Raw genomic sequence first — 23,878 nt, forward strand, 5'->3', positions numbered from 1 at the left:
AGAAATCTGAAAGGTTTTCCTTCCAATTTATAGCAGACTGAATAATGGCCATTCAGAGATACCAGGTCCTCATCCCTGGAACCTATAAATGTTACCTTATAAGGAAAAAGGATCTTTGCAGATGTCCTTAATTAAGGATGTTCACAGGAGGAGATTTTCCAGGATTATTTAAATGGGCCCTAAATCAGATCTCATGTCCTTACAAGAGAGAGGCAGGATGAGATTACATGCACAGGAGAGGAGAAGGTGACGTGGAAACAGAGGCAGAGATGAGAGTTATGTGGCCACAAGCAAAGGATTGCTGGCAGCCAACAGAAGCTAGAAGTATCAAAGAACAAATTCTCCCCTACAGCCTCCAGAGTGGGTGTGGTCCTGCCCATAACTTGATTTCAGCCCAGTGACACTAATGTTGAACTCTGGCTTCCGGAACCATGAGGAATACCTTTCTGTTGTTTGGAGCCCCTATATTTGTAGTGTGCTAAAGGCAACTGCAGGAAACGAATCCACCACTCACTCTACTGTCAGTTACCCGTTCTTGCTGCCCAGCAAAGCTCGTAGTCTCACTCGGTGCTTGTTCGAAAGCAGAACGAGATGCTTGTCTTTCTTTAAGCCTGCTGGAGGGAGAGGTGGTCATTTAGTCTCAAGCTGTCTGTTGCTCTCCTCTTTGCAGGTGTTTCAGTGGTCACCACCACCAGCATGCTACCTCCTCCCTCTGCAACATTCAGTTTCTCAGTGTTGATGCTCTCTTACCTGAGAGTCAGTGTCCAGCCAAGTCTCTTGCACCAGAGAAGACAATAATTTAACAGCCTTGAGATTATCAGTATGCAAGAAGACAACATTTGTTTAGTGGCTCTTAAGTACATTCGTTCAATAAATATTTCTTGAGCAGCAGCTGGGCAACCACAGGGCACATATGACAGAGAAGACACTTATTCCCACGGAGCCAGCATTGTATTAGGTCACACACAGTAAAGCTTGTACAGACGTGCGCAAGCGTCAATTGAGGCAAAATTCTAATTTTCCAAAATCGTTAGCAGAGCATGAGATCCTTATTTCTGTTGTGTGAACATCCCCTCGGAATATTCCCTGGCTTGAACTTCTACAAGGGGTCCTGGGAAGCAGTTTTAGCACCCAAGGCAACTGTTGGAGTGAGCGGCACAGACCTCGGGTCATGAGAGGGCCCCCTTGTTTCTCTAATTTCCACCAGGATGTGCCCGTGCTCAGCTTGCTCCGGTCAGCTCAGAGCTTTGGGATTTGAGGAGAGTATTGAATGAGTGAAAGCCTTCTGGGGAAGAAGACTATTTTAACTGTCCTCCTTTGTTTATTTCCTTAGTTCTCACTATCTCTCTGCACCCCAAGTGCTCTCAAAAGGGGGGAAGAATAGCACTAATGCTTCCATGATTTCGTCCCTCCAGTACATCTTCTCTTGGAGGCAGTGCCTGAAATGGTGGCTCAGGTTGAAAACCTGAGTTGTCTCTGATGTCTGCCTTTCTCTCATTCCTCACTTCTAGGTGCCCTAACTGAAATTCAACTACATCTTTCTTTTTGCTGTCTTCCCCTGCACCCTGGTACAAGGCGCCCCCACTTCTGTTCTGACTGCCATGGCCACGTGCTGACTTCTCCCATTGCTCCTGCACATACTCCCCACCCCCAGTTCGTTCCCCACATAGTGACATGAGATGATGCCCAGTTCATCCCTTGCTTAAGCCTTCCATATTTGGAATAAAATCCAAAGTCCTCACCAAGGCCTAGGAGGCCCTGTGGTCTGGCCCCTGCCTTCCTTCAGACCTCCTTTGCTGCATTCACTTATCTTGCCTACTCTGTCCTAGTGACGTTGGCCTTCCTGCCACTCTAATTGCTTTGACGCTTCTAGGTGTTCTGGTGTCACCTCTTCAGAGAGGCCTCTTCTCACCACCCAAACTACACTAGCACCATCCTTCCAGTAGGAGTCCCTGTCTACCCCAATATATCCATTTATTTGTTATGTGATCTGCCTCTCACACTAATGGTAAGCTCCACAGAGGCAGAAGATACAGAAGATCTCAGTAGCTCCAGTACCCAGAATAGGGTGAGGCATAGAATGGTGCTCAGGAAACACAAAGTAAAGGAAAGAAGTAAAAGACTGGAGTATGATCAACATGAAGGACTTTTAGCTTCTTCCAACTTCAAAAATCTATGAATATGTGAAGGGCCCAGTAGCCTGGGTCACTGAAATGCCATATAGAACCAGTTTGGAGTATCAGGAAATTTAGTTAGTGCTTCTTTTTTTGAGATTGAGTTGACTTTTCTCTCCTTGATCCCTCCACGTGTAGGCAGCTGACTACAGAGCAAGGTGGTCAAGACACTGGTGGGAAAAGGCAGGAATATAAAAGCCATATAGATTAAGCAGGAAATAAACTCTTTGTAGTGGCTGATATTTTGGGGGTGCTTGTTACTGCAGCATGTAACCTAATTTATCCTGACCGATGCATTTAGCAAAGGTTCAAAGGAGGTAAAAGGGAGGTGTGAACAGTATGAGTTGCTCCTAACTGGTTCTCCCCATTCACCTGTCTCTACTCACGGGTCACAGAGGTGTCCCTCTTCCTCAGAGGAAAATGCCCATTAACCCCACCTTCTGGCTGTTGGGTTTCTTTTTGGAGGAGGTAGAGAATTTAGTTTCTGAGGCATGTATAATTGTATACCCAAAGATCGTTGATCACACGGAGTGGACACTGTCTATTCTTCATCAGTGAAAATGAGAAAAGCCCTGCAAGTGTGATGCCTGGGGGTTTTGGGGGAGAGAGTACAGGGTGGTGCTCTGGGCATTTGACAACAAGCATTCTTTTCATTTCTGTGCTAAACTCTCACAGCAGAAGTATGCTTCTTTCAGGCCAAGCACAGAGTGGGATGAACTGGGGAACTGGATGGAAACCATAGTAGCAAGGGAAGCACACGGGACACCGCCCCCTACAAGGAAATAAAGGATTGAAAGGAAACTATGCGAGGCTGCCCAGAGCCCAGGGTGTCCTGTTCTGGGGGCACTCACCCTTGAGGCTCCTTGTTTTGCAGTCTTTAGATGCCCTCGCTCACCCTGCTCCTCTCACACTCAGCCCTGCTGGAACTCTTACCTTAGGCCAGTGATTGATATTAACACATCCCACCAGCTGGAGATGGAACTCCAACCAGGCACCAGGGATCCAGCAGGGAAGGTGGATGCCTACTGATTAAAACTGAAACTTTAAATGCATGTTTCACAGAAACATTATTGTAACCTGGGTTAAACATTGCCGGAGTTTCTCTGTAACCACAGTTAGAGCATCTAGGTTTTCAGCTGGTTTGTCAGTGACATGGACTTCTACGGGCGAGCCTCAGAACCCATCATCCAGCAAAGAGCATCGTTTCTATGGAAACCTGCAATCTGTGACCCAAATACCCAGGTTAAAATTTTGCTGTTTTATTTAACTCAATGTGTGGGTCAACTGGGAATTGCCAATATTATTAGATAAAATGGAGGTTCTTTTTTTTTTCTTTTTCATCTTTTTTTTCTTTTTTTCTTTTTTTTTCTTTTTTTTAAATTTGTGGACTTTTTTCATCCTGCTTATCCATTCCTGTCAGCAGGCATAATGGAGGACCCTCTATTTTAAAGTGTCTCTGTTTAGACGGAAACTTCTGTTTTGGCAGGATCAGCCAAGAGGAAGATGGAAATCCTTTTCCAGCCATTGTTCATTTGCTTTTCCTTTTATTTCTTGAAACCCTACAGGGCGAGCCCTGCTGAGACTTACTGACAAAAAGCTTGAGCGAATGGGAATTGCCCAGGAGAACCTCCGGCAGCACATCCTACAACAGGTGCTCCAGCTGAAGGTGCGGGAAGAAGTCAGAAACCTACAGTTACTCACACAAGGTATCCTGCTGCTACCTAGTGGGTGGATGGAAGGGGAGACGGGAGAAGAGATACCCTTACCATCATGACAGATGGGAGCCAGGGAAGAATTGTTACTGGTTTGTTTATTTGCACAATTTTCTTCCTTAAAAAGAAGATGTAGAGATACAAAGGCCACTTCCCTCCTAAAACTTCTCTTTTGCATCACTCACTAGGGGGAAGGATGCACAGAGAAGTCATGGACAAGCAGACAGAATTATCTGAGCTAATTTCAAGGTCATTACATACAGCTTGTAGCTTGTGCATCGTACTGTCCCAGAGGGTACCAGTTACAGAGATCATTACATGGTTGTACCCTCTAGATTGTACAGTGTGCAGCCTGCACAACCATACAGTGCAGCCCAAGCTGTTTTAGTCTGACTACCAATTCAGAGAGGGCTTTGGAATTCAAATGATTCCATAGTTCATATGACCATGATATGAGCGGGATTTTTGTTGTGTTTTGCTTTACTTTGCTTTTCACTAACTAAAGGGAGAAAAACTAAAGGGAGGTATGTGTCTGTCTGTGTCTCTCTCTGTGTCTATATACACGCACTCTCTTTCTCTCTCTCTCTAGAAACTGAGAACCCTATTTAGCATCTTGAAAACAAAATAGAATCATTTTTTAAAATAGACTATAGGGAATTTTAAACTGGAATATTCCAACCATATAGTTCTAAACAAGAATCATTAATAATTTCAATATGTTGAGAGCACTTGAAATCACTGTAATTGGAAGTGACAGAATAAAAGTGGAATTTGAGGAAAACCTTAAGTAATACTGTACGTAAGTTATAAGTCCAGGTAAGATTTGGTTGCTATCAAACTCCATTGGGTATAACCCTTCATTTGCTTAATTTTAATGCCCATTGCATACTGTTTTAAATGAAAGGATGATAAAATACCTATTTTTGAAAGCCTTGGGTATTTTTCAATCTGCAAAATATTGTAATTGCATGCATACTGATATTGGAGAAATCTGGGTCAGTCAAGTTTCATGTTACTGAGTTTAGATTAACCCAGTAATAGTCTATTTGCCTAGAGGAAGTAATGTACTGCCTGAAAGATGACTGCTCTACATGGATAAATATAGACTTCAAGCGATATGAAAATAGTTTTGTTTATTGGACATGCATTATTTGCATTGCTCCCCAGAGACTTCCAATGGGACATTTACAGGCACAGGTACACCGAGTGACTTAAATGTGAATCTGACCTACTGATAAAGTTTTATGTGTCTTTTAAGAAGTAAAAATAGTTTCAAAGATTTATCACCAAAAAAGTCCACTGCAGTGCTATTTATAAAACTAAAAAATTAGAAACAACCTAGAGGTTCAGCAATATGGAAAGAATCAGATAATTCTGTTTAAATTCAGAAGATACAATATAATGCAGTCATTGAAATTGTATCTTCAAGGAATATATGACAGTATTGGCAAGTACTCAGTAAATAATAGGAAGTAGAGAGAAGGCCATGTATGAAATTTTATTTATGAGCCCAATTTTGTAAAAAGAATATAGTTTTATATGTACATAGAAAAAGGGATGTAAATGAATTTTGCCAGTATTTTGATAATGATTCTCCTTGGGTGGTAAGATTGTGGGTGATTTTAATTGTTTTCTTTGTATTTTTCTAAATTTTCTAAATCCAGTATAAAGTCATATTACAGTCTTAATCAGAAAATACATGCACATTTTTTAAGCTTCAATCAAGCATCGTTCTGCCCAGTTCTGTTCAGCGTCTGGAGTTTCCTCTGCTCTTCTGTCTTCCTCCTGTGATGATATATAGAATGAGACCTGAACTCATCACGTGTGCCTTTGACTTTTTTTTTTCTTCCGCTACTGTCAGCCTGCAGTGTGTTTGCTTTGCAAAATCATTTTCTACAGCTTTCATTGCCCTAGATGCATAATATATAAGATTTTTCCTGAGATAGTACTCAAGTCTATTAAGCTAAATATATGTTTGTGTTCTGGGAAGGTAATGCTAAGTTCAGCCTTTTCAATTCAGTTGTTGTCATTTTCTTTAGCTTTGAAAAGCTGTGCCTTTTGAATTCTTTCATTCCATTCCCTTTAGAAGAGATCACGTTCTCGAGCTCTTAGATATTTTGTCTGCACTCATATTACCTTTTTTTATTGCTTGTCCTTTCCATGTTAATGTTCAAACTCATTTCATGTCAGGTAGGCTTTGAAAATCCATAGCCCTATTGAAGTGATGGTTTCTTTTTTTTCAAAAAGTGAAACAAAAATTGACAAGTCGGTTTTACAACTGGCAGTAGAAGTTCTAAAGACAGCTCAAGTCACCTTAAAATATTTTGAATCTAGGTTGGCTGTAATAAGAATTGTAACTCCATTCCACCCAAGTGTACTGAATGGCTTATCATATGTATTATATGGAAATGCGCATGGGGGGTGATATGTGATTCAGTATTGAATATTTGATTTCTCATCTCTGAAAATATTAATTAGTGGAAATAATATGCCAAATAAGCACAAACAAGTGTCTTAGAACATTACTTAGATTTGGAAATCCCTGAGCTTTCCTCTTAAAGAGCATAACTCACATCTCTGGTCTCTTAGAGATACAATATCTTTCCCAGCCCACATGAGACTGTGCCTCTGGTATAATGCAATTAATTTTTGTTTGTTTTTAAGAAATATTTTCCAACTAACACATTTCAGTGGGGGTTGTTGCCTTCAAAGTAGTAGCCAATTTTTGAGGAAAAGGATTTATTTCACAAATGATTAAATTTCTTATGTGTTTCCTTCTTGCTTTTGGAGGGAATTTCAAAATAGAAGCTTTAATTGTTTAAATAGCAAAAGTTTAGGAAGAACCTCAGTATCGATCTTTAAGAGATCAGCTAAATAAATGATAGTACATCCAGGCACTGGTGTATACTCTGAAGATATTATAAATGCAAGAGTGAGAAATAGTAATTATCTCCTGAGATGCCAGGTAAAGTGAAAAAAGCAAGGTGCAGAACAAGGGATAGAGTATGCTGCATTTGCAAATGAAAGAAAAATATTAAGGTATATCCGTATGTGCTTTGTTTATATAAGGAAATAGTGAATGATGCACCAGGAGCTAACACAAGCTGTACCTATGGGACAGGGAAGAAGGCGAATGGAGAGAGGATGTACACTTTTTATGTCACTTTGTGTCTTGAAATATGTATTAACCATTTAAAAGAATAAAAACTTTTTAGAAAAAACAAGGATAAAGAGTGAATTTTAGCATCAGGCTGGCCTGAATTTTAATTCTTGGCCCCAGCACTTACTGCTGTGCTGTTTCAGGGAAGTTACTTAATCTCTCTGTGTTCCAATTTCATAATCTCTGAAAAGTGAGATCAATAAATCTACTTACTTCATAGGGACATTATCAAAATTAAATAAGCTAAAATTTATAAATCACTCAGTGCAGTGTGACAGTAAGTACAGAACATAGTTGGTTATCAGTAACAGAAGCCACAAAATTAAATCAACCTCATTAATTTATAACAAAACCTTATTTTTATAAATTCACATGACATACACTTTACCCAATTAAAGTGTAAATTCAATGATAATTAGTATAGTTTCAGAGTTAGGCAACCATCACCACAATTCATTTTAAAACATTTTCATCACCCCAAAGAGAAATCTGGTGTCCATTGACAGTCATTCTCCATTTCCTCCCAATGCCCCCCTCCACCCCAGCCACCAGCCCTTGGAAACCACTTATCTACTTTCTGTCTTTTTGCCTGCTCTAGACAATTCCTGTGAGTGGAATCACTCAATATGTGGTCTTTTGTGGTTGACTACTTTCACTTAGAATAATGTTTCTAAGATTCACTCATGTTGTAAGCATGTATCAGTATTTCATTCATTTTTATTGCCAAGTAATATTTCATTGTATGAATGTACCACATTTTATTTATCCATTCATTAGTGGATGGCCATTTGGATTGTTTCTGAATCTTGATTACCATTAATAATGCTGATTTGGACATTCTTGTACAAGTTTTTGTGCAGACCTATTTTCATTTCTCTTGAGTGTATATATGGGCATGGCATTTCTGAGTCATATAGGGTAACTCCATGTGTAAGCTGCCAGACTGTTTTCCAAAGCAGCCGTACCATTTTACATTCCCACAAGCGGTGTATGAGGGTCTTAATTTCTCCACATCCTTGTCAACACTTATTATTGTCTATCTTTTTGATTATAACAATTCTGATACGTGTAAAGTGGTATGTCACTGTGATTTTGATTTGCATTTCCTCGATGGCTAATGGTGTTGAACACTATGTCAAGTGCTTCTTGGCCATTTGTGCATTTCCTCTGGGTAAATATTTATTCAGAGCCTTTACTCATTTTTTAATTGGGTTGTTTTTTTCCAAGCTTTATCTTGGACCCACTGTGTTTCACCATGCTTGATTACCCACTTTATTTACAAGATCTAAAGCTAAATATTGAGCTGCCATTTCCAAAGATGAACCTCATCCTCATCAAAGGATGAGGTCTTTTCCCCACTGGAGACATTCAACAAAACCTGCCACAAACTTGGAAATCAACTCCAAAATGAAACAAATGAAGGGACTCTGCAGATTTTTCTCTCAAGGAAATAACATTCTTTTGGATGTAGAAATTATACACACATCAGATCAGTGACATCAGTTTGTGATCAGACCTCCAAATTAGATCCATCCAGTGTTTGGCCCTGCTTTACTATTGTCCCCTCTGGTCCCTTTGTGGTAGTTTCTTCCTCCCTGCAGCCCTCTGGTCTTCTGTGTGATGTCTGTGGAATGGCGAGGATGTCGATCTGCGCTCTTGCTTGCTTGCATGTTCCTGCAAGAAACTCAGCCATGTCAGGGCACGTCCAGCTGTCTTTCGGGAAGTGCAGTGCACAGCTGGGAACACCATTATTATACTTTCCTTCTGCTTGGTTCATGAGAGGTGGGGGGAAAAGGAGCCTTATGTAACACACAGAAGCAGTACAACTTATTTTGGGATCCATCAAATTTATCCGTAATCAAGCATATGAAGGGCACCCTTAGCTTTTTAATAATGTATGATATTTCTAGGAAGAAAAACAACTCAGGGATACTGAAAACTGACTATTTTTTTGTATAGCTAATGAGTATTAAATGTTTACTATATGCAAAGCAATACACTAATTACCATATCAACTCCTGACATTTGCTTCACAATAATCATTACTGTTGTTAGCCTCAATTTACATATGGGGAAACTGAGGATGAAGAATTTAAGTAACAGACCCAACATCAGACACCTAGTAAAAAGCACAGGACCTCTGATCTGTCAGTAGGGATAGTAATTCCCTCTTCAGGGCAGTGATGTGATTTCAGGAGATTTTACGTGGAAACTATGTAGGACAGTTCAAGGCATATTCTGTGAAAGTGGGCTGGCCAACTTAATCCATGAAGGGCTAAATAGTAAGTATTTTAATCTCTGCAGGCCACGTGGTGTCTGTTGTAACCACTCCATCATGGGAGAGCAACCACAGACAATCTTCATTGAATTGGGTGTAGCAGTGTAGCAATAAAACTTTATTTACAAATGCAATTTCTTGGCCATAGTTTGTAGACCTGTGGTTCACAAGGTCAAAAATGTAGACTTTTGACATCATCATCAAGATTATTGTTTTATTCTTAATATCTTCCTTTTTGAGCTGCAAATGCTTCCCTCAACCCAAGGGACTCTGTAGTATGGAGCTACTCCTGGGGTGTCCTTTTCAATGTCTGTCTTGGCTACAAATCCATGGATAATGTAAAAATGTAACAGCATCTATGAGGGTTGGGTAAATGCACGCAGTAGAAAGCAATGTTCCAACTGGAGGATGAGGCACATGAAGATAGTAAATGTCACCATCTTCAAAGCCTTTCTATTTAGTGCCTACAAAGTGAAAAAAGAAGAGTGTGATTGTTTACCAAGGCCAGTTATAGCTCATTAAACATTCGTGTTTCCCAAAGGACTTTTTCCACATTGTCCAAAGATAGGTGTTAAATTTTACTTGAGAATTGCATGACCAGATGGACTCTCCCAAAGCTCCATCTTTTGAAACAACACAAATTAGAAACACTACTTTCTAATCCAAGAAGTTTTCAGAACCATGTGTACAGACTGAATATTTTAGTCCTGTCACCCCCACAATGATACTTCAGCAGCTGAAGTAGGCCATCTGAATTGGAATAGGCCATCTGGTCCACCACCTTGCTTGGAGAAGGAAGTCTTTGTAGAACACAGCAATAGACTCGGTGAGCACACTTGCAATCTCATTTACAGATTTGGACACTAAGACCCAAAGAGGATCAGAGGACAGTCCATGGTTACGCAGTGAGTCAGTGGCATAACTAAAACTAGACCCCAGTTCTCTTAATTCCGAGGCTGGTATTCTCTTCCCTCATTGTTTTTATTAAGGTATAATTTATGTACAGTAAAATTCATCATTTTTAATGTACAACTGCAAAGTGTACCAAATGCAGACAGTTGTAGAACCACCCCCATAGTCAAACTATAATAAAGTTCCGTAACTTCAGAAAATATTCTCCCTGGTACCCCTTTGTTGTCAACCCCTCTCATTACCTCTAAGCCGCTGGAAGCTACTGATGTGTTTTCTGTCCCTTTAGTTTTGCCCTTTCCAGAATGTCACAGAGAGGGAATCATGAAGTCTGGCTTCTTTCACTTACTGTATAATGCATTGAGACTTATCGAAGCTGAGGGTGTCTGTCACTGGTTCATTCATCCTCACTGTTTAGTGTTGAATTGGATGGATATACCACAGTTTGTGTATCCATTCCCCAGTTGAGGGACATCTGGGTGGTTTCCAATTTTGGCAAATGCTAATAAAGCTACTAAAAGCATTCACATACAGGTTTTTAGAGAAACATCAGTTTTCATTCATTAGATAAGTACCTAGCAGTGGAATTGCTGGGTTGTATCGTAAGTATACATTTAGCTTCATAAGAAACTGCCAGGCCGTTATTCTTATGATAGTAGAAACAGAATAACAGCGTTAGAAACTGGCTTTAATACGTATAAAAATATTGGAGGTTTTCTGAAAATCACTGCATCTTTGGAGATGTCCTTCCTAGCACTCCTTGGAGCCACCATTATTTTCAGAGGGCCCTGCTTTCCTGGAAGTTTCTAGTAAACTGCCGCAAAGTAAGTTCAGGTCAAACGTGTTTATAGTTCACTCGCTGAGTCAATAAAAAAAATGTTTTTAGCCTCTAGGCACAGGCAATATGATATGGTTTTCCCCAGATGTCATTGAGAAATGCTTCCTTTGTCTCTTTTCTCGGGAAGAAAAAAATCTAAAAATATTTCCAGCTCCTGGGAGAGAAAACATGAGCCAGTCAGATCCCCTTTGATGCATACGTGAGGTTTGTCTGATGGCCTTTTCTGGTATCTCTCAAATCACAGTATTTAAAAGTCCAGGCTTTTCCATATCTTTTATGCAGTTGTGCCACTGGGGTTGCAAATCTGATTCTCACATATCGGTTCTCGTCATTCTCGGCTCTTCTGCTTTATCATTGGATAGTGTGAAGCTTTCCCGCCTTACTGCTCCTCTGTTTCATGAGCATGATAATGATGCTCCTGGTTCTCCTCCCCTCTTTCTGGTGGCTCCTTCTCAGGCTGGTGGCATGCTGCTTCCCCCACCACTCCCCAGATGTTGATTCCTCCTGGGGATGGGCCCTCTTACCTCATCTTGTTTTGCGTGCTCTCGGGAAAATCTCGCCTACTCCCATTGCTTTAACCATCCCCTACTTCAAAGCTATTTTCAAATACATCTTAGACCTATATGAAGCTTCGGGTCCTTACTTTAATATCCGTCAAAGATGTGACTCTCTGAAGATTGCACTGATATCTCCAATTAAAAAATATCCAAAGTCCACCCCGTTGTCTTACTCACCATCTCCCCAGCCTGTTCTTCTCCCTGTATTTATTCTTAAGGTTATTAATGCTTTCTCACTCCATCACCTGATGACAAAGGTTTAGAGTCCTTTCCTCTCCCCACTCACATGCAGTCAGTGACCAAATCCTCTGAATTCTGCTTTAAAATGGCCTTTCAGTCTTTCCCTGCCTCTTCCCTACCCTTGCCACTGTGTTAAATCATCTCTCTTTAGCACCTTCCCAGGCCATTAGAATAATCCACTAGTTATTATTTGATCTCTAGTCTCTGCCCTGCCTCATTCATTCTCCTGTAATTAACTTCCTACTTCTATTGCCAGAGTTAATTTAAATATATTTCTGACAACATTATTTCCCTCCTTAAAACATTTGATGGCTCCCAATTGCCTACAGAATAAAATCCAAGCTCTTTAGCATTCCATAGAAAGCCATTCTAAGACATTTCATAGATGTATTAACTTTGGACAAGTTACTTGTCAGAGATTAAGATTCTTTAGTTGTAAAAATGGGGATAGGATCTATTTCAGAGACTTGTTATGAGTGTGGTGTAATAAAACTCGTGAAATGACCGAGCCGTGATGAGGTATCATCACCTCTCCTTTTCTTGAAGCATAGTTGATTTACAATGTTGTGTTAGTTTCAGGTGTACAGCAAAGTGATTCAGTTATACATATACGTGTGTGTGTGTGTGTGTATTCTTTTTCAGAGTCTTTTCCATTATAGGTTATTACAAGATATTGAATATAGTTCCCTGTGCTATACAGTAGGTCCTTGTTGTTTATCTGTTTTATATATAAAAGTGTGTATATGTTAGTCCCAGACTCCTAATTTATCCTTTCCCCCTCTACCCCTTTCCCCTTTGGTAACCATGGTTTTTCTATCTCTGTGAGTCTATTTCCAGAGAGACCACCCCTTCTGAGAAGCCTTACCTGTCTCTCAGGCAGAACGAAGCATTCCCTCTTCTGCATCACTAAGCACTTAGGTCACACTAATAATCTACTCATTACACAGTGACCATCTAATACCTATTTGTTCTTGCATCCAGTGAGCAACAGGCTCTGTGGTAGGTACTAGGGATGAAATGAAGCACCCAGTCTGGCACTGAGGATAGGATACGTACAGTATTATGGAGATGCCTGGGTGCACAGTGTCGGCCCAGAACTGGAACTTAACCTCATCCAGGAATAGAGGAGGGTTAAGGGAAAACTTGCCAAAGGTGTAATACTTGAACTCGATCTTGAAGGTTGAAGTTTTGGCAGATGGACACGGACTGGCAGGAGGCAGGGGGAGGAGCTTGTGCATGGTGTCTCTGTCTCCCCTGCAGATCATGGGCAGCCTCAGTTGTCCTCTGATTTTGCTGAGCTCTCCCACCACCTAGTACAGTGTCCACTAGAGAATGGATCTTCAGTTTATTTTGGCTGCTTTAAATGTAATTGTTGCCCTTTTCTCTTATTTACCAACTCTATTTCATCTTCAGCATAATCTCAAAACAATGAATGCAATATCAATTTTTTATGGATTTGTAATTAAAAAAAATAATAATAAGAGTAGCTACAGAGCCATTTTACATCACCCATGAGCAAAATTGCCCAGAATCTTTTATTCCTTTGTGGTCTTTTTGTCCTGGCTTGACTAGTAAAGACCATGGCAGCGGCTCTTAAATATCAATACCTGTAACAAGAGCTCTTCGATACATGAGCCACCCCACCTGCCTTTTCCCTAATATTTGTAACTCTTCAGTGTTCTCCTGAGTGAGACCGTCAAGTAACTGTAGAATGAACCTTTCCTCCTAAAGCCCAAAGACTCCAAATGCTTCCTACCAGCCTCTGCAGAAATCACCAACCTCAAAATTCCTTACCATTGACCCCCTTTTCATTAAATGTTCTAAGTGAAATTTTAAAATATATTGATGTGCCTTGAACAATTCAAGATGCCCATGAAATTGCATCGTTATGTCACCTTGTGTGTTGACTCTGGATTTGGAGAATCTTGAATGACTGTTATTGCATTGAAAAAAAATGATATGTGGGCTTTTCACAACTGACATGGGTTCATTTCTTCAAGGTAAGTCTAGACCCTGCCATCTGCGCTCTATGGTATTCAAATCTCCTGCAGACTTTTAGGAAGACAATTGTAGTAAGACAGTGGCATATGGACCCGATGAAAGAAAATCAAAGCTATTTTCAACAGTGCGCTGAGCTATTTTGGCTTTTCTAAGAAGAAATAGAGAAATATGCCATTATGTGCTTTAGAATTTCAGTCCCTAGTATTGTATATGATACACTTTCTCCATGGCCTTTTTCTTTGGGGCCACCAATTCTCAGGGCCTGAAGTAAAGTTCTACACAGTGGAGATATTCAAGGTTCTCCTTCCATTTAAGTTTCTACATACCAATTCTAGAAGGCACCACATGTATATACTGTACTGTGAATGGCCAGACTTTTACCCCAGCCAAGAGTTAAAATCTGTCCTTCTCTGACATAACCTCTGCATTCTTAGTACCCCTTTTGTTTGTTTAGCCCTTTAAGATAGGAATTACACAATCATTCAGTAATTCATCTAAAAAAAAAGTTCACTGAGATCCTACCATGTGCCTAGCACTACATGCTGTGTGTTAGGGGCATGGGGATGAATATGACAGTTCCTGGCTTTGAAGTCGGCTGAAAGAGACATGAGGAGTTACAGAGGCAAATGTAGAATTCTAGGACCATGTAGGAAGGGCAGCCAATTTAAAAGGAATGTATTAGGGAAGTTTCTAAGAGTAAGTGAGCCAGCTGTTACAGTTAGCAGGGTGTGTTAAGTTTCTCTTTAATCATCAAGCAAATATAAAATTGCCAAGGTGATAAGAACCTTGGAGAGTTTCACCATGGCATAAAAGTATATTTATTAAAATATCATACATTTACTACTGAGTGCCTGCTATGTGTCAGCCTTTACTGGGTGTTAGTGATATTCAGTAAGCAAGACAGACGTGATTCTCACATACATGGGTTTCATGTTTTAATGGGGAAGGCACTCATCAAAGAAAAACTTACAGCAATGCAGTGGGTGACGTGAGAGGGGACGTTAATTATGCTTTGGAGGGTGAGTGAGCAGAGGAAATTTCCTGACCCCGAGGGATCAGGAAAACCTCCCTCAGGAAGCTGAGATCTAAAAGAGGAAGAGACATTAACTAGGGCAAGTGGGGCTGGGGAGGATGTCCCGGTGGGAGGAGCAGGCTGTTCTGAGGTCAAGGTTAAAGAGGAAGCGTGATGCATCTAGGAACACGAGGACGGCTAGTATGGTTAGAGGGTGGAGAGTGAGTAAGAAAGGAGGCAAGACAGTGGGAAGTGAGACTGGAAAGGGACCCAGTGGTGATGTGAATGCCTCATTTGTTTGGTCTCCTTAAGGAATTTAGAGGCAGTGGGGAGCCACTGAAGGGTTTTGAACCAGAGACCATCCTGATCAGATTTGTATATTGAAAGATGAGAAGATGCACTGGTGAAGGACAAGACAGGGGACCAGACATCCAGTCAGGAAGCTGTGGCATTAATCTGTGCAGGAGAGGGTGACAGTCTGAAGGAGGGCAGTGGCAAGTGGGGATGGAGAGGAGTCAACTCAAGAGACGAGGCCACCTGGAGTGGTAGCTTGAGAAACAGCAAGTGAGAGAATTGTCAAGTACCATCCTTCCCTCCTCTGCACCACATTCTTCTCCCCCAGATCCGTGACCTCCCTGCAGCAGAATTCTCTGGGCATGCTTCTTCAAAGTGTAGCTTTCTGGACCTTACTCTGGAAATGTCATGGTAGGCTCTCCAGCCCAGGCATCGTATTTTTCATAGCTTCATCCCCTAATGACTCTTATGCTTATGAAAGCTTAAGGGCCACCACCCAGCCCTGTGTAGATTCAGCACACACAGTACACCAGGCACTCCACTCTTTTGTAGCATCAGAGGAAAACTCCCCTTGGGCTTCATGAGTTTGCTTGTCACAACCAGTTGAACTCAGAGGGAAGCTTCAGCCCTTCGAGTGCACGAGGCTATCTCATCTTAAAGCCCAAATGGATTGGAGCCTAAGACTCTCACCTAATCTTGCAGGTGATTCACCCAAGATCTAAAAACGTGGCCCTCCCTCCACAGCTCTCAGAAGGCAATGCCACTGAAATCCCACCACTCCTGTTTCCCGAGGCAAAATGAAAGACGTTCTCTTAGGCAGTCCCACAGGGCAATAAAGAAGGTACTTTACACAGAGTCTCCACCATTTCCCGTGTCCCAGGCATCATGGCAAAGTTGCTGTGGCAGGACCTCCTGTAAAGATAGAAGAAGGGAAGAGAGAAAGAAAAATAGTTCCTTCATCTCCACAAGGAACAGTTATGGTTCATATTTGAAACCATGGAGGAGTCATGAAGTTTGGCTGCCATTTTCAAAATCATTCATACCTAACATTAGCATTAGATACTGTTTTTATTTCTGTGCAGAAGCACAGGTTGCCAGATCTTCTCCAATTTATCACAAAGGGGAAGTCTGGAGCTAATATTGATTGTGCTCGTTTGCACATCTGACATTCTAATTTCCAAAATTAGTCCATACAATAATTTTGCAGGATAGATATCATGAACTCCCTTCTACAGATGAAGGAACTGAGACCCAGAGACCTGCAGTGCCCGCTCAAAGTCACACAATTAAAAAGTGGGTGTACAGGGTTCTTCAGAGAAACAGAACCAATAGGAGATAGATACATAATATTATATAGGAGATATATGTAGGCAGGAGAAAGGAGAGAGGGATGGAAGGATACTAAGAGAGATGGATGGATGGATGGATGATAAAGAATTTGCTCACATGATTATGGGAGCTAAGAAATCCCAAGATCAGCAAGCTGGAGAGCCAGGAGAACTGACCGTGTAGTTCCAGTACAAAGACTGGCAGTCTGAAAACCCAAGAAGAGCCAGTGTTTCAGTTCAAGTCCAAAGGTAGGAGAAAAACCAATGTCCCAGCTTAAGACAGTCGGACAGGAGGGGTTCCCTTTTACCTGAGGGAGGATCAGCCTTTTTGTTCTGTTCAAGCCTTTGACTGATTAGTTGAGGCCCACCCACGTGGGAGAGAGCAATCTGCTTTACTCGTCTGCCTATTCAAATGTTAATCTCATCCAAAAACACCCTCACAGGCACACTCAAAATAACATTTGAGAAATATCAGAGCACCCTGTGGCTCAGTCAAGTTGACACATAAAATTAATCATCACAGTAGGTAAGATAACTAGTTGTCTCCAAAACCAGTGCACTTTCCTCCTAGGCTACCTGTCTGCTGTGAAGTAGCTCTTCTTTCAAAGATGCAGTTTTTTGCTTTTATAAAAAAATTCTTGATGCTGATGCACTTTTAAATGTTAATGCTTGAGTCTGTTCAAATAAAAGATTTCTCTTAATAGCTTGATGACCCTCCGTCCCCCATTTTCCATTTTCTGGGGCCACCAGGAATGGGAGGTGTGTGACTTTGCTGAGTCGCATTCTGCATACCGGAGATTTGGGGGCACTATGAAATCAAATTTGTTTATCTCCCAACTTGACATCATAATGAAGCAGAGATGCCAGCCCAGCAGTTCCTGATGCCCCCAAATATCCTGAGTAATCTTAATCTTGTCAGATCAATGACATGAGATTATACTAGTTGCTATTTTAATTGATTTAATTGAAATTGATTCGGCATAAATGAGTGCACAGAAAATTATTAGCAGTGACCTCAAAGGTTTCAAGTGTCTGCTATGAAAGAGGTGATGTGACTTTGATTTATGCATCTGGAGGCTCACTCTTTCCAAGTTATATAAGAGAAGGGAAACGGATGTTCAGCACTAAAAACCATTGAACATTGACGAGGACAGTATACGAGAGTCTGAAAATATGTAAGAAGCATGTGACTCTACTTTTCAGTTCATCTCATTTCTATCACATTGGCTGGTTGTCATGATTTATGTTTACTATAAACTACCTATGTGCGTATTTACTCCTTTAAGTATTGGGAAATTTGATTTTTGTCATTGTGTCCCTGAAACTCAGACCACACCATGGAAGGGAGGAAGAGATAATAGCAGAATTAATTTCATTGGCCTAAAATTATTATGTATTTTTTTTAATTAATCGATCCTCTCCTGAGGCATGGATATTTGTTTTGTTACACAAGAAGTTTTACTAGAATAATCTTGGTCTAGGATTTGACATGTATTTAGGTATAAATTAATGGTCTCTAATTTTCTTCCTCTTTCTGAAAGTTTAAATATGCATTATCTTTTCTGCTTCCTCTCTCTCTTTCACTCTCCCTTTCTCCCAACCAGTTTCTGCTTCTTTGTCAGGGATAATCATGTGTTTTAGAGCTGATTCTCTGCTTTAATTAAGTGAACATGTCACTTAGTCAGATGAATTCAATTATACTTATTTATCTAGTTCTCCGGGCTGGAATTCCTTAGCAGGGTCTCGGGCTCATCACACACGCTATAACTCTGGCTACCCTGTGAATTTATTTCCTCATTCCTTTGTGCTGAGTTCCATGCCAGGTGCTAGAGTTACAGCTGGGAACAGAGTAGAGATGGCCCCTGTCCTAGGTGATTTTAGAACCTAGAGGGGAGGTGGGCATTAAGAAAGAAAGAAGCCTGCATCTACATATAGTCCCATCTCATTTAAGGTCACCCCCTATAGTACTGATTCATTATACCTACTTATTTCTTAATTTTTCCTTAAAAAAATTACTTAGACCTTTAACTATCCAACGAGTATTGCTAACCTGTATTTTATACCCATTCTCTGAACACTTCCCTACCCTGTCGTCCAGTGGGCTGGTAGAGCACACCTCAGCGTACACGCGCAGTACCTGAGCATCGGGACACTGCTCTGGAGCACTCCAACAAGCAGCAATCTTTGTGCTCTATTGTTTATATTTATTCTGTTTCTGCCTCTATTCCTGCCATTTATTATGTCATCTGGTGACCAGTCTTGACTCTAATGGCAGAAAGAAAAGGCATGGAAGGCAGAGTTTTGGAAATGCCACAAGGAACCAAAAAAAGTACATACAGGTGTAAAATTCAAGCTCTACAGAGATGAAATTTGCTCTCAAGATTTCAAATTTGCTTTCTGTATAGATTCAAATTTACTTTAATGGAAGCAAAGGATAAAGGTAAGTAGGAAATGAGGAATTATCTGGACCTAAGGAAAGCCAACATGAATATCACAAAATTGGCCACTGGTTGTTGGAAAAAAAATCTATGGTGAGAGGTATGTGAGACTTGGTGAGATTTGGAAGAGTGGCCACCATTATCCAGTGCCAGGGAGGTCTCTCCAAAGGAGCTGTACTGCACTGCCCCCTATGGCTTTGTTCAGTTAACATGTCCCTCTCTGGGGTCCTACCCACCAAAGGTGAGGGGAGTCTGTGTATACCATAAAATAGTGTCAAAAGTAATGAAGGAAAAATATAAAATGCCCAGAGTTCTGTTTTAGAGTGGGGAATAACAGTGACGTTTAAGTGGTGACAAGAAGGACAAATGAGGGATGCTAGGTAAAGCGTAGGGAAAGAGCAGCTAGCAGGCAGACAGAAAAGCATGTGCTAAACTCTAGGGACTCCAGGACAGAAAGAGGTTAATGTTACCCAGGAACTGCTGCTCACAGACCTCAGGTTGGACCACAGAGCTCAAAGGAAAGTCACGTGGCCTGAACATAGCACAGTCATGCGGCCAGATCTGCCGGGCCTCGAAGCCACAGTAAGGATTTGGAATAGGGTCTCAGTAAGTGTCATGTGAAGCACAAAAAGATTTTAAGCAGAGGAGCGATGAGATCTCATTTTCATTTTCAAAAGATCACGCTGGCAGCTGTGTGGAAAATGGACTGGACAAGGGCAGGGATGAAACTGGGAGGGTCAGTGACTTGTGTGGAAATCCAGGTGAGAACGCGCGATGGTTGCTACTGGGGTGGTGGCCACAGAGCTGAACAGGGACAGCGGGGCTGGATGCGTTTGCAGGCAGGACCAGCAGGGCCTGGTGATGGATTGCATGTGGCTGGGAGAGGGAGAATCCAGAGTGAGTGTGGGTTCCAGGCCTGAGCTGCTGCACAGCTCGAGGAGGCTGTGCTGAGGAGTCTGGAAGGGGGGGTGTGAGGCACAGGCTGGACTGGAAAACGAAGAGGTCGGTTTGTAACATGTTAAGTTGGAGGTGCTTTGAAACGTGTAGGAAAGCCACTGGATGTCTGACTGTGAAGTGCCAGGGAAGGGTTAGCACAGGACGTGTAAACTTAGGAATCACCAGAACATATGTGTCAAGTGTGCTGAGGGGGGTGGTGCGGTCACTTGACCCATGAGCATTCCTGACCTTGACTTACTTTAGGTCTTGTTTTATGTCAGATAAGAGAGCTACAGGGACAGGCTCCAAGCGTCCTGTGCGTGCTCTCCTCCGGGGTCGCCCGTCAGCATTTGTGCACATCCCGAGTCTCTCCTGAAGCAGGCTTGTTCAAATGAGTATGAGAAAAGACTTAGAGAGGAACAAGAGCTATACTGAGAGAGAGGTCACAAAACCACATGGTGAGGCCATGCACCATGCCCTGTCCCCTGCCTTCTCCCCATTACCAGCCTTGCTTCTGTGGATATTGGGATAAATTATCACCAAGTGACCCAAAGTGTGATCCTAAGAGTCAAAGTATCTAAGTGGTCACCCTAGCTCTGTCCTCTCACCACTTACTGAACCTTAGGCAAACGCTATGTCTTTTCTGAAAGTAAGTTTTCTCCACTGTCAAATGAGAACCAAAATACCTAGTTCACAGAGTTGCTATGAGGATTAAAAGAGAGATTTTTGCAAAGATTTATCACAGATATGAATAAATGGTAGACAGGAAGTGGATCCACATCTAAGGACACATTCTTTCCCAAGATTAGGAAAAGGATGCAGTATTTTATAATTTTTTGTTCACTGAATTTTTTTGTTCAAATTCTGCAATCATCTCAAGCCAGCGAGATGAAAGAGAGGGCATTGTATGGGATACATAGCTTTATCATGTCCATTAAATTGCTTCTGACATAGGCCAGTTTCTTTGTCAACCAGAATCACAGTCATAAATGTACCAATACTTAAAGACAGGTTTTCATTGTCTGTGAGAAAGTCTGGAGGGTTGTATAGAAGCTTCTATAGATAGTTGTGCATTTGGGTCCCTTGAATGATTTCTTTTGATGAGGATCTATAACCTGTTAAAGAATCATTCCTAATGTTTAGAGGTTCTTTATGAGTACATAAGGAGGACATTTTCTAGGACACGGAGTTTTTGCCTTTGTTACTGGGGGACTACATGGATCCCTACCACAACTACCACCAAACTGTCCGTTCTTACCATTGCTATCCCCTTGCTTCCATGATTTATAGTTCCGTGCATTTTAGTGTTCTACTGAGAAACAGTCATGGTCATTACCCAAGTCAGCAAGTGCATCTACTAAGTATCTCCTGTGTGCTCAGCACTGTTTGGACTCAGAACAAAAAGCAGACTCTTCTCTGTTATTCCTTGACTCCAAAATGGGAGAATAATAATACAGGAGTATATATGATTTAATACTCATTGGAGTCATACATAATACTCATTGGAGTCTAGTCATAGTGTTCTAGAACAGCACTGTCCAACAGAACTTTCTGAAATGATGGAAATATTCTAGATCTGCACTGTTCAGTATAGTAGCCACTGACTACCTTGGCTATTGAGCAACCGAAATATGTTTAGTGTGACTAAAGTGCTGAGAGAGAATTTATAATTTTAATTTGCATTGAAGCAGCCATAGGTGGCTACTGGCTACTATATTGAACATCACAGCTCCAGCAGTTCTAAGGAGAGATGGTCGTGGGCTCTAAGAATTCAGGAAGGAAGTAGGATTCCAGCCTGTGCTTAGAAGTAGGGAGGAAACTGGAGGACCCCTCCGTCCAGGGTAACAGCATGAGCAAAGGCTGTGAGGAAGGGGAAAGTATGTGCTTTGCGAACATTACAGAGGGAGAGGAATTGAGGGAAACTAGATGAGTGAGCCTTTCTGAAAATGTCAGGGAAGAAGTTTCTAGAGTCTAGACTACCCCCTTGTTTCACAAGTTTGGTCATGAGCATTTTACCTGCATTAAAGCCTCTCATGATTTGGAGTAGAGGTTACATGGTGTTGATTTCACCACACTTTTTATAAATAAATGAATTCCACAAGTCATACCACGTAAGGTGCAAGGTGTTCATTGAAACTTTCAATACAAATCAGATGAGAAGCTAAAGATAATGAAGAAGCAGTTAGTTAGCAGAGTTTAAAGATTGTTGAGTCACCCAGGGACTATTAGCAGCAGAAGCCAGAGGGAAACAAAGGGAGGGACTGGGTCAACAGAGTCTGCAGAGAGCTGGTGCCATGGGAGAGGGGAAAGCTGACCCGAGGGACCATAGCAGAGAGGTGTAGCCAGTGCAGAACCATCGGGCCCAAGCAGGGAGGGAATGAGAGAATAGCCAAACCTCTTGCCTACTGCCCCCTGCTGGTGCCTCTCACTAGATGAACACAGCTGGAAGAAAGATGGCACAAGATCACAGATAATGCAGTCTTCAGGGGGCAGCGTCCCATAGCAGAGCTGGACAGAAAAAGTGAGAATGGATCACAAGGAAGGGGTAGAGAAAGGAAGTGAAAATAAACAACTCTCTTTTTTTCAATGTTTAAAAAAATAGCATCTTAGTTTGGGCTTCTATAACAAAAATATCATAGGCTGGGTGACTTAAACAAGAGAAATGTGTTTCTCATAATCCTGGAGACTGGGAAATCCAAGACCAAGGTGCTGATTGGGTTCCTAGTGAGAACTCTCTTCCTGATTTGCAGACAGTTGCCTCCTTGCTGCGTCCTGACATGATGGGAGGGTAGACAGAAGAGGAAGACGAAGAAGGCAAGCTCTCTCGTGTCTCATGTTTATAAGGGCACTAACCCCATTTCTGAGGGCTCCACCCTCAGGACCAAATTTCCTTCCAAAAAGCCCCACTTCCTAATAGCTTCACACTGAATTAGAGCTTCATATGAATTTTAAGACAATGCAAACATTTAGTCTATAGAAAATGGTCAAGTGGAAACTGTATAAATATCTAGTATGTTGGTTAAATTATGACAAAACAATACAATTGAATGTGGTGCAGCATTGAAATTATATGCAATGACAAGAGAAAATCCTCACTAGATACTAAGTGAAAAGAAGAATATGAAAATAACATATACAGGAAAGATTAAAATGTTCTTTTCAGTGTTTGTACGGTCAATATATGTGTATCTTATTCACATTCACAGAAGAAAAGAAAACTGGAAAGAAATGCACCAGAATTTTAACAGTGGTTTCTCTGGGTGGTGGCTTCAGGGTGCTTTTTATTTTCTTCTTTGCACTCTCCTGGGTTTTCCAGATTTTCTAAAGCAACATGATTACTGTGATTTTCCTGATCTGGAAGAATGTTTCTGTTTTTCTTGATATATCTGTGGGACTGCATTGAGTAGAGAGAGGCGTGTTGCCAAGTTCCCTTTTATCAGTCACCCACTAGCTCTGCAGTTAACTTGAGTCTCTTTGTGTACCCATTTCTGCAGAGATGATAGGCACCTGAGTGACATTTCTTAGTGCATTAAAAATGGTATGAGTTCATAAAACGCTCTTCTTTTAAAATATCCCACTGAGAAACCCTTAGATCCTGGAGAGTGGCCTGATTCCCTATTGATCTTTTTATTGCCTCAATTATTTCCTTGAACATGGTTAGTTAATTCAGATACACCTTTCCCCATTGTCTGTTTATGTTTGGTCTCTGTTAAATATGAATCTCCACTGGCACTTCCATGATTAAATGGACAGTTGCCTAATGCTTTATTGGCATCTGTAAGAGTGAAGCATATTTCTTAAGAACCACGGAAACAGCAGTCGTTTCTTTTTCCGGAACCACCTGAGCATAGCCAGTATTCTGTGCTCTTGTAATTTTCATCTTAGAAACAGCAATCCATCTGTTTCATTGTTTTATTCTCTCCTGATAAGAAAACACTTCTCCCTCCTGTCCTCTCAATCTGTGATCACCCGACCTTGATGGACTCTTGTGAACGGAATCA

General features: G+C 41.3%; 1 protein-coding gene across 4 annotated transcripts in view; it reads left to right on the forward strand.

The window, feature by feature from the left end:
- The window catches only part of SAMD12 (sterile alpha motif domain containing 12), a 343,035-nt gene that overhangs the window by 191,855 nt on the left and 127,302 nt on the right, over positions 1 to 23,878 (forward strand). Inside the window, exons 4-5 of one of the 4 annotated variants that reach the window (XM_064476886.1) lie at positions 3,740 to 3,880; positions 6,956 to 7,613. In XM_064476886.1, coding sequence (XP_064332956.1) covers positions 3,740 to 3,880; positions 6,956 to 6,969 — 155 coding nt within the window. In that variant the 3' untranslated portion in view covers positions 6,970 to 7,613. Of the gene's footprint in view, positions 1 to 3,739; positions 4,508 to 5,550; positions 5,792 to 6,955; positions 7,614 to 23,878 lie in introns of those variants that run through there. The other 3 variants (XM_031439538.2, XM_010988433.3, XM_064476885.1) reach the window with 3 other exon arrangements.

Source organism: Camelus dromedarius, chromosome 20, assembly GCF_036321535.1.
Source record: "Camelus dromedarius isolate mCamDro1 chromosome 20, mCamDro1.pat, whole genome shotgun sequence".
In the NCBI taxonomy this organism is placed as follows: domain Eukaryota; kingdom Metazoa; phylum Chordata; class Mammalia; order Artiodactyla; family Camelidae; genus Camelus; species Camelus dromedarius.